We start from the raw sequence: 14355 nt of genomic DNA on the forward strand, positions 1-14355 counted from the left end.
AACAGTTTTGAATTCCACTAATAATTATTAGAATGCATAAAAGATTTCAAGTAGGCACTTTGTTCATCACAAGCTAGCAGAATTTTTGACAGCACTGAGGAAAACTACCGCCCTGTCTGGGACAGCAAACTCACCCCTGGAGAAGGAAGAAGCACAAAAGACACATGAGGTTTACTTTCCGGTGACTGTTCAGAATTTTTTATTATAATGCTATCCAGAGATGATTAGATCTTTTCCATATTCTCTTTGCTTTTCCATATTCTTCCCCCCAGTGAAACGGGAAATTTGGAAGTTATAGGTTTATCATCATAAACAATGCCAGCTTCTCCTTTCTTAGTCATGTTAGATTCCATGTGCACTGACAGACACCATTAAATCCATACTGACCTTTATAACCCACTGGTTATATTCATTTTATTTGTGTGTTTTTGAAATAGTGGCCATCTTGTCTTTTGTGCTGGAACACATACAGTCATAATGCCCAAATGAGGAGCTGATGACACCAGATACAGTGCACTAATGAAGCAGAAAATACCAAACATCAGTTTCATTCACAGCCTGCCATTTCTCCTAACTCCAGTCAGAGTTACCTACACAAATCTGAACAGATTTGCCTCTGCTCAGTTTTTGAAGTTTTCTGTTGATAACTTTACTACTCATTCATCCTCATTCATCTTCATTCCAGGAATCTTACTCCCACCCATCTCCACAGCTAAATAAAAACTACAATACTCTGAAGAGAACAAGCTCTACAATCCATCCCAGTTACCACAATGATGCATTTTTTCTTTCAGCTCTCAAAATGCAGCAATTCTGAAACATGCCAAGCCAGATATTTGAGTAGGAATTTGATGCTTCTGAAAATCACAGGTCCCAAATTACCCTATGTTGAATTATTTTGAATTAAGACACTGCAGAACAAAACAAAAACAAAAGTTATTTGCCATCCAATATCAGGTATCTGTGCTCCTTATTCTAGTAAGAGAATCTCATTCCCAACATGCAAAGATAACTAGGTAAGACAAATTGGTAAAGAAGAAAAAGGTATTTTTCTGCATTTAACAAGTAAAAGGTCAAAGATTTATATTATTTGTTACAAAAGTATCCAAGCTTCTCTCTGCTCTCAGCAATTAAGTCTTCCTTTCCTCCAGAAACTCACATCTTCCCTGTCTGTACTTAAGACATACCACAGGTATGGTTTATCACACCTACTGCCCACAACAACATTATTCTAATAATAAAAGATCTGCCTTTATGTTGTTCAATAGTTTCTAGCACTTTTGTGAAAAGATTTTCCCTCAGACTCAGAACAAAAAAGTCCTATTCTTAAAACAAATAATGAATAACTAAGGCACTATAAGATCCAGCTACCCTTCCTGAAAGACAAACTTTTGCTTGTTTATGCTAACACATAACCCTTTAATTAGACTCCAGTCTAATCAGTAAGCCATGTGCATACATGGTTGTTCTGCATCTTAAGGCATATTCCTACACTCACACTTCCTGGTTTCTAAACAGTATTTGTATATTATTGAAATTTCCTTATGCTGAAGCTGTTTCAAAAGTTCTACCTTCGTTTCAAGCAATAGGATATAAAGCCAAATCTCTTCTGTTCCTGGCCAAAGCAAGAAATGGGATCAGAAAACTTAAAACCCACTTCTATGTTAAAAATAATAATAATAATAATAATAATAATAATAATAATAATAATAATAATAATAATAATAATAATAATAATAATAATAATAATAAAAAAAAAAATCATAAATCATAAAAAACAAAAAAAAAACAAAAAAAAACAAAAAAAAACCCAAAAAACAACAACAACAACAACAAAAAACCAGCTCCTTTTACTTGCCATGGACAGCTTTTGTTTTAGCACCAAGTGTAGCATTCCTAAAGAAACACAAATTCAGCTGGCGAATTAGTTGAGAACAATATACCATTTGGTCATCTCTAATGCCTTGGCCAGTTCAGTGCAAATATTCTGACACCAATGGATGGGGCTTCATTTGCTGTCCTCATTTCCAAACAGTACCAATTAAGTAGAAAAGACTGGCAGGAGGAACTCCAGCCAGCCTGGAGTTATATTTGTAGAACTGCAGCGCTTTAAATCTACTCCTTAGATTATGATGCACTACTTTCCAAGACAGTCTAAGTGACTCATCTGGTAGGACAACCTCTATTTTTGACATTTATGTCTTATGAATTATTAACTGGTTTGCTGCATCTAGACTGACTTTGCATGAAAAGGAATTCTTGGCACATTGCTGAAGACTGAAAATTGAGCAGACTAGAAAAGAACTCAGCAAAAAAATTTCTAATTGGCTAGTGCTGTTTGAAGGACCAAGTCATGTTGGTCTACAAAAGTCACAAGAGATGAAATCTAGAAAAGTTTTCAAGACAATGTACTTTCTAGGCTAAAACAAACAAATACATCCTGCCATTCCGCCACCTGACATGCCATCCCCACCCAAAAAAGTCAAGTCCGACACATGGCTCCACATAGGACCATTCAAAAGTCAAATCCTGCCTCTAAGAGCACTGTATAATCACTTCTTCAACTCTGACTGCTTGGAGTTGTGACCAGTGCCCTGTGGAGCCTACTCCAGTGCCTGACCACCACCTCAACGGAGATCCTTCTCCTAAAATCCAACTTGACCCTCCACTGATGCAGTTTCATGCTGTTCCCTCAGGTCCTGTCACTGTCACCAGAAAGCAGAGCTCAGTGCTGCTCCTCTGATCCCCTGGTAAAGAGATGCCTTCTGGCAGGAAACCTCCCCTCAGTCTCCTCTGCTCTGAGAGCCTTTCTTAGAACACTCTCTAATGGTTTTATGTTTTTCTTATTTTGCAGTGCCCAGAAATACACATCGCTCTTGAGGTGAAGCTGCACCAGAGCAGAGCATCCTTTCTCAACCACTTGGCAGTGCTGATGCATTGCAGAAGAATCTCTACCAGTGTAGGCAAGAGAGATGGAGAAAGTCAGCATTTTTCTCTGTTTAGAACTTCACTTACATATTCAGTGATATCTTAATCTGACAGAGAGATTTCAAATGCCAAAAGAGAGGTGTCCAAAACAGCCCAACATAGATTACAGTAATATTCCAGTTGTTTTGTGGCTAATTAACTCAGCTAGTGATGCCTATCTGTTCTTAAGAAATGCGAATTCACCCTACTACCCTCTCCTGCATGACATGCCTGTTAGCTGAACCAGAACCAGAGACTTAATTTCTCCTTCTTTTAGGAGGTCCTCTGGCATCACCTCAAGCCTCCAGTACATGCTACCACTAGAAAGATTAAATTTTGTTGTGGTTTAGCCCAGCAGGTGGCTGAGTACCACATAGTTTGCTTGATCCCTATTGCCAGTGGGATGAGGGGTAGAACTGGGGGAAAAAAAAAAAATTTAAAAAATATTATTTACTAAGTTTGAGAAAAGGGAAAGGATAATAGTTCTGAATATATATAAATATACATATGAATGTATGTAAGAAATGATGCAGAAGCATTTGCTCACCACCCACCAGCCATTGTCCAGCTACTTCCCTGAGCATCAGATAAGAGAGAGAGATGAACTTCTACTCCCTCCAAAACTCCTTCCTCTTGATTTCATACTGTATGAAATATCCCCATGGACAGTTTAAGCCAGCTGTCCTAACCCATTCCTTCCCAGCTTCTTGGACCCTTCATTGAGAATGGCCTTGGCTCTGTACAACACTGCTTAGCAGAAACTATAAATGTTGGTGTTATCAGCATTGTTTTTCTGCTAGAACCAAAACACAGCACAACAGCAGACACCCTGAAGAAAACAATTTCATCCCAACTGAAACTAAGACACGCTGCTGCCTCAGCATCACCTCTGCTGGGATCAAACAGCACCCTTTATTTAGTGGGGACATGAGGACTTGGAAGGCAGGCGAGAACAAACTATTGCCCCTTGTGTGGCCCATGCTGTGCTGCAACAACTGCTTCAGCCAGCCTCAGCCTAAGTAAGAGAATTATTTTTAAAATGCTATTTAATTGTACTGATATGGCCTCCAGCATGTGCAGAAGAGTGCATCATCTGTATCACAGATATTACAACAACAAATCTATGAATCATCCTGTCTAGGACTGCCACAGTATTTTCCACCTACACACACACACACACACACAAACAGAATTACACTGAATTTCAAAGAGTGGCTTCTTCTCTATTATCTTCCATGAAGACCTACAAGGAAAAAAGGAAAATCTGTGAAAAACACTAACACGGTAAATGTGAGTTTCCATTCTTTTAATCTCCTCACAGGGACAAACAAACAAACAAACAAACAAGAAAAAATAAAGAGAAATTTTAATTCTCATCACTTCTTTGACAAGCTGAGTGGATTCCTGTAAGATCCGCTGTGACCTCGAGTTTAAAAGAAAGCTAGTATTTTTTCTCCAAGATTAAGTGTTGGATTACACAAGCAGTGGAAGGTAATTCTGCTGTGACATAGATCATCATAAGAACACTGTGCTTTGGCTTAGTGCTCTTTCATCTGCATAAAGCCTTACATTTAAGAGATGATCAGCAGCACCACTGTCTATTAGCAGCCAGCAAGAAGAAAATGAGAACAAGAGTCAGAGAAGTTGCCAGAAGGCAACATAAAGCAAGATTCTTTGGTTCAAGAAAAAGGGGTTGGAAGCAAGCTTTGGCTGCCTGTGAACAGAGCCATGGGTCTGCTTAGTTTCAGGTGCTTACCCAGATGCTACCCATTCACAACTCATATTTACTCACAGAGCTGCAAAAGTTCCCTGTGGTCAGCAAACCAGATTTCCAGTGCTCTCCCTCCTGTCAAGATTTTAAGGTCAAAGATTTCACCAGCACACTTATAACATCACAACAGCCCATATTCAGGCTCCTTCAGCTTTCAGTCGCCATTACAATATGCACAGTCACCCTAGCACCTCACTTAAGCAAGTGCTCACAGAGCACTGCAGAATCTTCTGCAGAGTAACCTCTGCAAAGTCCATTTCTACTAAATGTGCATGGGCTGCTTCAGTGCTTTTTATGGAATTCCATTAGCATTCTAGTCACAAGGGCACATTTAAATCTTAAAAACACTGTTGTGCATGGATGACCAAGAACAGCCCACTCTTCCTAATTCACTGCTGTGAAATACTTCCAGTGGAGATGAAATCAAGATAGAAAATACAGTTCCAGTCCAAGTTATGCTTTGAGCATAGCCTCCACAGATAGTTTTGTTTCTAAAGATCAGTGGGAGCGCTGTTAATCAGTGCTCCAGCTTTATTTGTATGAATGTGCAAAAAATAAAAAAATAAAAAAATAAAAAAATAAAAAAATAAAAATGCGAACTGCATACATCAGGTGGAAAAATGCAGTGATGGATGCTTAAGAAATATTTAAAAAAACAACAACAACAACAAAACATTATCTTTTTACATACTAAGCAGCACTGCTTCCTACTAAATTAGAACCAGAGTTAGAAACTGGAGCAGACTGTTTAAGCCATCAACAATTCAGAAAGGTTATACAATAGCCAGACAAAGGGTAATTTAGATTAAGGTCAATTTTTCACTCTTTCAATTACATAATATCAATAAAAGGACACATGGGAATGATACCAAATATGAATACTGTATCTGACAAGCAAGCTACAGTGCACAAATAATAGAAGGAATTTCCCTTTTTGCAGTTGGAAATATTTCTCTCCACAGATAAGTAAATAGTTTTCTCAAAAATATTCTTTATTTCCAATAAAAAAATTGCTCACTCTCCTTGACCTACAAGTGCAACACTCCGAACTGAGAGAAAATAAAGTTCCTATAGTACAGTGCCCTCAAAGAGGTTTCAACATCTCGTTTGAACACAATAGCACACTCACAAAGCCACGACACCTCACAAACATCTCTTTTTCCTCTTTCTTCCATCTGCTCACGTATTACCAAGTTGCAGAAGGTAGAGGCTTCTTAAGTCCAATATAAGCAACACAGAATGCAGCAGCTCCACCAGAAAAAATACAGTACTGTTTGGCTTCTGAAACTTGCCCATCTACTTTTACAGATATGGGAATTGAACTATGAAAATATCATGGGTAACGTTGAGAGGAGACACAGAAAGAGATAAGCAGACACCGTGTGAGTTCAGCCTCAATCAAAGACAGTGGAAAAAGACAGATGAAGTGCCTTCCTTGGAAAGGCCTAGGCTGGTAAGCATGAACAGCTCCTGCTAAACACTCAGGTTTGTATTAGAGAATATGGGTCCGGGTGAGGATTTAGGAAAACAATGAAATTGATATACCACTACCCACTGTCTCTATCAGTAAGAAATAAGTGGTGTAACAACTGGATACTTGCTGTTGAAGAGTTCAACAAGGGAAGAAGATACTTCGTTTCAAGAAAGGCTGTCTTACCCACTGCAGTGAAAATTATTTACGTACTTTACAAGTTCATACGGTTTCACACACTCAGGTTTGCCGCATCTTCCTAATAAGCAGATGCTCTTACAGTACACTTTCAATCCACAGGTTCAGTGTTTTCAAATTCTGCCTCATCACTTGTGAGGTCTTTTTGCAAATGAACCATCATGAAGCAGTGCAGATACCCTCTGAAAGCCAGAACAATTTTGCAATGCATGAATCATAGCAAAGCAGGACAAGAGTCCCAATTGCTCCTTATTAAATGGTAGGGTCAGGCTCACCATGCACTTTACAGGCTGCCTTGTTAAAGAGGGAAGCATTGTACTTTGCACCTAAAAGGCTGATTCTGTCAACTGTGAGTGGTCTAGAAGCAGTTTCTCCAGCTTTTTCTTCTGGAAATAATCCATTTTCTGTATAAAAAATGCACACAAAGGTTATTTCTACCATGGTGTAAATAGAAACCAATATGTGTCACAAATAGCAGAATATTGTAGTGAAAAATAAATCGTATTACTGTCCTTTTTGAACAATTCAGACTATTTGGACAAGCTACTTTAAGGTCAGTTTAATTTATTCACCAGTTGCCAGGGAAACCTAGTGTATGGCCATTCCCAACATTTCTGTTTTTTTCTTTACAAAACCTATGTGGGAACCTGCCTTAGCAGGGGGAGTGAACTACATGACCTCCAGAAATCCCTTCTAACCTCTGCAATTCTGTGATTCCCCATGAAATTATCCCCTTTTTGACCGTCCCTCACAAGTGCCACATTATGCTGTGAAAGCAATCACACAGAACTGAAGCTCATGATATTTTACAACTCTCTTTAATGCCCCAGACTGTCAAATCTCTACCACCTAGAGCCATTCTGGCAGGGTTAACGCTGCTCACAAACCTGCAGGTTGCAACAGCCCCCCCATGCTGGCATAGAGGGATGATGGCAGAGGAATTTGCATGCCTGAAGGAAAGCTGACCATGTAGTGGCACAGCATCTAGCTGCCCATTTCTGGGGAAAAACAATAATGATAATAATAACAACAACAACAACAACAATAGTAATAATAGTAATAATTAAAAATACATTGAGTAATGTTCTTAGTTCAAGGATGTCCAACAGACTTGCAGCAGCACAGTTAATACATAAATGTGGTTCTATTTCTTCCTTAGATGCTCTGTGGGTAATACACATAAGTGTGTAATGTAGCCTGTTCTGTACTTCAACATTTGTCAGCCTCATTTCTTGTAATTTTGAAGGAATTTTATGATTACAGACTCACTTTTGTTTTCACAAACTCAGGAATATTTGTTCTAAACTTTATGATGTTTCACAGAGGTAAAACCATCCATGTTTTTTTCTAAAATCCAAAAGAGGTGAATACGCCATTCACTCCATATGGAGCAAAGCTACCACCTGCTTCCCAATGATGTACTCCTGAAGCAGTTGGCACAAGGAATTTGACAGACATTAAGGTCTTCAATATGATTTCTGTTGTGAAGTGGCATTATTTAATGCAGGTGAGCCTGACCTTTCACAAGTCAAATATGTATTTATATATATATAAAATCAAAACACTTGCTTAGCAATTAAACAATCTAGACATAGGAGTCATACTATTTCAAATTCTGCCAGGGACTTATTGCCAAAAGAGCATTTTTTTTAACATTTAAATAGTGACACAAATCTTTCACAACTGAAAGAGTATTCTGTAATAATAACATTGTATACTCACAATGCACTCGTGTGTAAAAGGACTACTAATTTTACAACATAAAAGGATGAAAGAAACTAAGCCAAAGACTTCCAAATGCTTTACTGAATTAAAAGGAGCATCAGAAATAACTTGAAATTGTTACAGGTGTGACTTAGGACTGCAGTACAACTGTGCATCATACACAAGTTCTTACATGTTTAAGAATGATGGGAAAGATTCAGAGTCTTTAAAACTTCCAGTTTGTTTCATCCCATCTGGGAATCTCCATTCACAGTGGCAATGCCTATCCATACTCCGCCTGGGGATCAATCCATTATCAGAAGGATTCTCCCAGGGGTAAGGACAGCACAACCAAGGCCTGGATTTCTCACTCATGCTTAAAACAAGCCAATAAACAGATCTGTCTTGCAACCTACTTGTGAGTCATTCTCATACATGAATGTGTCTTCATGCCCTGCATACAAACAGTCTGTGAAAGTCACGGCTGGGCCCAAAAATCCCTGGGTCATTTGATAGCAGGCTGCTAAATCTGGCATCAGCAATATACTATTTTGGCTCCAGCCAGCTAAAACTCTTCTTTCCTTCTACATGGCAATACTGCTGACAGTCCATGTGAGCATGTCATCTGAAGGACAGAACAGCACTCACAGACCATTCTCCCTCTAAAAGGGATGTGCACCCTGCTGCTGCAGAGGCACATTCATTAACTTACAATAATGGTGAACTGAGGCACGCTACTAGAAAGTAAACTTCAGATTGCCTATTTCTTAACTCTGGATGACACAGATCCTGCAATTCTTACTTATCAGTGTGAGAACTCAAATAGCAGTGATGATTCCTGGGCTTGATATAGGTAGCAGAGAGTGATAAAATGAAGTAGCAGCAGCAGATGGACACTACAGTATGGGCTCAGGCACACTTAAAAACTCCTTACTGCATCTGTCATGAGAACAGCAGGTTTCTGTGAAGTCTGTTTTACCAATGATGCAACGTAATTTGTTATGAAAGGTGAGACACAATGTCACCCTGCTCCTGCACGGGCCTGTGGAGGACTTGGCACATCCCACCGCATTTCTAGTCAGAATGGGTATGGTATAATTGCAAAGACAGCAAGAACTAAAGTTGGGACTAATTCTTGTGTAAGGGTTCATTCCTTTAGGTGCATCTCTCCACATTGCAGCAACAGATGAGATGAAAGAGAAGAGATGGATGAGAAAGGAAAAAGCGTAGGTGTTGAAAAGCCTAATGGCTGCTGTATCTGCAAGTCTGCACCTAGGGGCTGCTTACAGCAACATACACTGCTACCTGAAGATGTAATGACAGTCAGTGAAAATTACCAGGAGTTCCGTGCTCACTTGCAAAGAAAATAATGGAGCTTCACGCAAGACTTGGACTACAGTCTGTAAATTCAGATAAATTTCCCAGGCTTCTACAAAACCATTTTGGATTTATCCCCAGAACACACCAAGTCTGAGCCCAATTCAGGAACTGTACCCTTACAGACTACAACATACAGACTCTGCATTATGAAACAAATTGCAGCCGGGTGAAACACCCACCCTGACCTCCTTGCAATAACACACCATGCCTAAAGCAACACGACCAAATCTCATTATTCAGATTTTGTCTGTAACCTAAGTGGGTTGGGGGGTGGTGAAGGGAGGGTAGTTGGGGGGGGGGGGGGGGGGGGTGTATAAAAATAATTTAAAAGGTCTGATTCAGAAAGCCAACCTAAAACCGTCCTGATGGAAAACCAGTGCACAGACCGCAGAACGGGTCCGACGCCCACGCGGGCACCTGCCCCAGCAGCCGCTGCGCCAGTCAGTCCCTGCGAGACCGGCACCCGGTGCGGCTGGGGCGGCGGAGCAGCCTGCGGGGCTCTCATTCATGCCCGTGTATTCTCACGCACCGCGCACACACACACACCACGCACACCCGTGCACACTCACACCACGCGCACCCATGCACACGCGCAGCCCACGAGCGCCCGTGCAATCGGATGCGGGCTGGGCAGCCGGACTGAGTCCAGCGCCGCGCATCGGACTGCGCCACGCTGCCGCGCTCCACGCACCCGCGCACGGCCCCAGCGGCGCGGGGGGGACCGAGGCGGTACCTGGGTCGCTTTATGGAACTGCTTCTTGAGCCCGGCCACCGACATGGCGAGGGCGGTGCGATGCAGACGAGAGGAGCCGAGCGGAACCGAGCGGCGCCGAGGAGCGATGGGGCTGGTCCCGCCGCCGAGGAGCTGCTGCTGCCGCTGCCCGCTGCTCGCAGCCCCGCACGCCCGGCGATGGGAGGTGTCAGGCGGCGGCCGCGCTGCGGGGGGGCCCTGACGTCAGGGCTGGCCGCACCGCCTCCCCGCGCAGCCCCGGGCCGCCCCCGCCTCGCCACCGGCCCCGGCGGCGCTGAACGAGAGCAGCCTTGGCGCGGGCGGAGGCGGCGCTGCGGGACCCCGCCGGCATCCTAAGGGCCACTGCCGACGGTCCCTCCTGAGCCGTGTGGACCTCGTCCCGTACAGCCCCACGGGGACGCCGTTCAACCCGCCTCGACTGGGACGGTGGGCAGTGATGGACAGATAGACCTGGGGCCGGGGGATGCGGGTGTCGGCATGCCCGTTTCTTCAGGCCTAGCTGGTCTCAGTGGGATGATGCCAGCTCTGCCTCCTTGTTGGCCCTCAGTATGTGTGTTCTTCTCCCCTTGCAATGCCAGTGACACACGGGCAGCCAAACATACAGCCTGCCCCACTGCTGGCACACTGGTGTGGCTGTTGGCTTGAAGGTAAAGAGCCTCAAACCCAAATAAATGTCAATAATGTGTGCTTTAGCAATTTGGTCAGATGTGCTATAAACACTAGCAGAACAGTAATTAGCAGTAATTATGAGGCTCTGCCAGGAAAAGCCTAAACAATGCAAGCAGTGTGACCCAAATGTAACAGCTCTTCTCTGCAGGCTGGGCCAGTCGCTGTGGATGTGTGCTGCATCTCAGCGCAGCTGGGATGAAAGCTTGCATCTGCTGAAAGCAGCCATGCTGCGCTGGCAGATCCATCCCCGCTAACATCCCACAGCAGCTAGGTAGCACAGATCACAGGAGATGGGATGGAAACATTCTGAGAGATACCTGGAGCTGTTTTTAATCTGCATGTGGACTTACTGTGGTGTAGCACACATGCTTGGTGCACTTAAAGAAAACAGGCACTGTGAGGGCCCACATATCACCTCATACCATGAGGTATAGAATCATAGAATTACCCAGGTTGGAAAAGACCTCGAAGATCATCAAGTATGGGTCAGTGGTGACATCACAGCACCCAACTTTGAAGCACAGTTCTGAAAGGGACTGCAGCAGGAAAAGGACTGTGAATGCAAATCACATTGGTGCTTTCAGAAGTATCACCAGCGTTGCTCAGCATGGAGAGTGGCAAAGAACATCTCTCTGCTTGTGGGGAGCAGACTGGAAGAGCATAATGGCTTCCTCGTGGGCACAGTAGGAGGCATTTGTTTCCGATCTAGTCCTGCACCAACATCAGAACATATCCATTCATTTTAGTTTTAGTATTAGCTTAGAGGATGAACGCTGAGATGATATGGAGTGGAAGGAAGTTTCTTGTGCTAGTCATGGAATCATAGAAGATCTCAAACTAGAAGGGACCCACAAGGATCATCAAGTCCAACTCCTGGCTCCATGCACATCCAAAATTCAGACTATATGTCTGAGAGCATTGACCAGACTCATCTTGAACTCAGGCAGTTCGATGCCATGATCATTGCTTTGGAGAGCAGTCCTCAAAAGACTACATTCCAGTTTGTTAGATGTTTTGCATAGAAACTAAGGGACAACATGGTCTGCCAGATCCAGTTTATTTGTGGTATGCAGACATACATGGCATCACTCTGTAGATATTGTACCCCTGCAGCTCCCACTGCAAGCTGATAGAAATCAGCAGTATGCTGCCCATTTATACATCAGCCCAACTAGTAACTGAAGCCTTGACTAACATTCTATTACTTGTCTTGTATATTTGAATTCTCATGGGTGAATCTAATGCTTCTAATTGTACTCATGCTTTTCATTATAATTCTAAAGAACATCCATATTTCTGAGAGCTGAAAGTACTTTTTTGCCTAAAACACAGTTGATGCCTGTCAGTCTCAGCAGGCTTACAACTGCTTTGACTAAATTAAATGCTGACATTTGTCAAAGAAAACTTTGTTTTCTGACAACTCTACTGCCTATCACTGCATTTGTGACTTCTCTTCAAGAAATCTGTATGAATAATGCTTTGAAGTCAGAAAGCTGAATTCTGTTTTTAATAAATTGTAATGCACAATAACAGGATGTTTGCTTGCAATGTATCACATCTCATTTTGAAGCAAAGAAGAAAACAGGTAAAATAAACATTAGAAAACAAAATAATAAAAGTCCTACTTGATGATCAAAGCAGCAATTAGTTTGACATAGTAGATATGTTAAGCTCCTGTCTGATTTTCAGAACTCTTACAAGTGGACACTGAACTTATTGGGACTGAATGTTATTAAAAATTATACTTTGGCTGTCTGTAGCAGAATGCATAGATTTTCACTTTTTTTCTTCTCTCTCTCTCTCCCTCTTTTCTTTCTTTCTTTCTTTCTTTCTTTCTTTCTTTCTTTCTTTCTTTCTTTCTTTCTTTCTTTCTTTCTTTCTTTCTTTCTTTCTTTCTTTCTTTCTTTCTTTCTTTCTTTCTTTCTTTCTTTCTTTCTTTCTTTCTTTCTTCTTTCTTTCTTTCTTTCTTCCTTCCTTCCTTCCTTCCTTCCTTCCTTCCTTCCTTCCTTCCTTCCTTCCTTCCTTCCTTCCTTCCTTCCTTCCTTCCTTCCTTCCTTCCTTCCTTCCTCCCTCCCTCCCTCCCTCCCTCCCTCCCTCCCTCCCTCCCTCCCTCCCTCCCTCCCTCCCTCCCTCCCTCCCTCCCTCCCTCCCTCCCTCCCTCCCTCCCTCCCTCCCTCCCTCCCTCCCTCCCTCCCTCCCTCCTTCCTTCCTTCCTTCCTTCCTTCCTTCCTTCCTTCCTTCCTTCCTTCCTTCCTTCCTTCCTTCCTTCCTTCCTTCCTTCCTTCCTTCCTTCCTTCCTTCCTTCCTTCCTTCCTTCCTTCCTTCCTTCCTTCCTTCCTTCCTTCCTTCCTTCCTTCCTTCCTTCCTTCCTTCCTTCCTTCCTTCCTTCCTTCCTTCCTTCCTTCCTTCCTTCCTTCCTTCCTTCCTTCCTTCCTTCCTTCCTTCCTTCCTTCCTTCCTTCCTTCCTTCCTTCCTTCCTTCCTTCCTTCCTTCCTTCCTTCCTTCCTTCCTTCCTTCCTTCCTTCCTTCCTTCCTTCCTTCCTTCCTTCCTTCCTTCCTTCCTTCCTTCCTTCCTTCCTTCCTTCCTTCCTTCCTTCCTTCCTTCCTTCCTTCCTTCCTTCCTTCCTTCCTTCCTTCCTTCCTTCCTTCCTTCCTTCCTTCCTTCCTTCCTTCCTTCCTTCCTTCCTTCCTTCCTTCCTTCCTTCCTTCCTTCCTTCCTTCCTTCCTTCCTTCCTTCCTTCCTTCCTTCCTTCCTTCCTTCCTTCCTTCCTTCCTTCCTTCCTTCCTTCCTTCCTTCCTTCCTTCCTTCCTTCCTTCCTTCCTTCCTTCCTTCCTTCCTTCCTTCCTTCCTTCCTTCCTTCCTTCCTTCCTTCCTTCCTTCCTTCCTTCCTTCCTTCCTTCCTTTCCTTTTTCCCCCAAATGTAAGCCATTTAAACTGCAAATATTTTCAGCAAAATATGGTGGGGAAATCCTTTGCAGCTAGCTGTAGAGTATCATTGATTCTTCATAAAATGCAGCTCAGTGGAGTAGAAATCTGAAGTCTCACAGCAGAACAAGAATTCCATTAGGGTTTGAACATGACTATAGATAATATTTTATCCAGCACACATTCTAAGACTTCTTTCCATTCAATTTGCCCTTCGATTTCAGTCTAAATTCATTGGTACTTCATTTGGGTGCAGACAAACTAACACATCCTTCTTTAATTCAAAATCTTCATTTCATTTATTCCTTTGCAGTGCTGTTCTCCACCCATTCTTACCTTAATTCTCAGGTTCTTCCTCATGTTTTACTCCAAGGAACTTAAATCTACTTTATTGTGAGAGGATAAAAGGGAAGGACAGGTAGATCACATGTGGGTTTTGGAGTTTGATCTAATTTCCATTGTCAAGATGCATAGCAGAGTTACTGAAGCCTCTAGAAATATAGAAATCTAGGCATCTC

At 42.5% G+C, this 14355-nt stretch overlaps 1 protein-coding gene across 1 annotated transcript in view; it reads right to left on the reverse strand.

Moving 5' to 3' along the window:
- Window positions 1-10403, reverse strand: part of SH3GL2 (SH3 domain containing GRB2 like 2, endophilin A1) — an 82561-nt gene extending 72158 nt beyond the window's left edge. Inside the window, exon 1 of the mRNA XM_032441322.2 lies at window positions 10225-10403. Within this exon, the coding sequence (XP_032297213.1) occupies window positions 10225-10269 (45 nt within the window). The 5' untranslated portion in view covers window positions 10270-10403. The remainder of the gene's footprint in view (window positions 1-10224) is intronic.
- Window positions 10404-14355: the final 3952 nt, after the last annotated feature.

Source organism: Coturnix japonica, chromosome Z (genome assembly GCF_054131305.1).
Source record: "Coturnix japonica strain WE chromosome Z, WE-NBRP24, whole genome shotgun sequence".
Classification (NCBI taxonomy): Eukaryota; Metazoa; Chordata; class Aves; order Galliformes; family Phasianidae; genus Coturnix; species Coturnix japonica.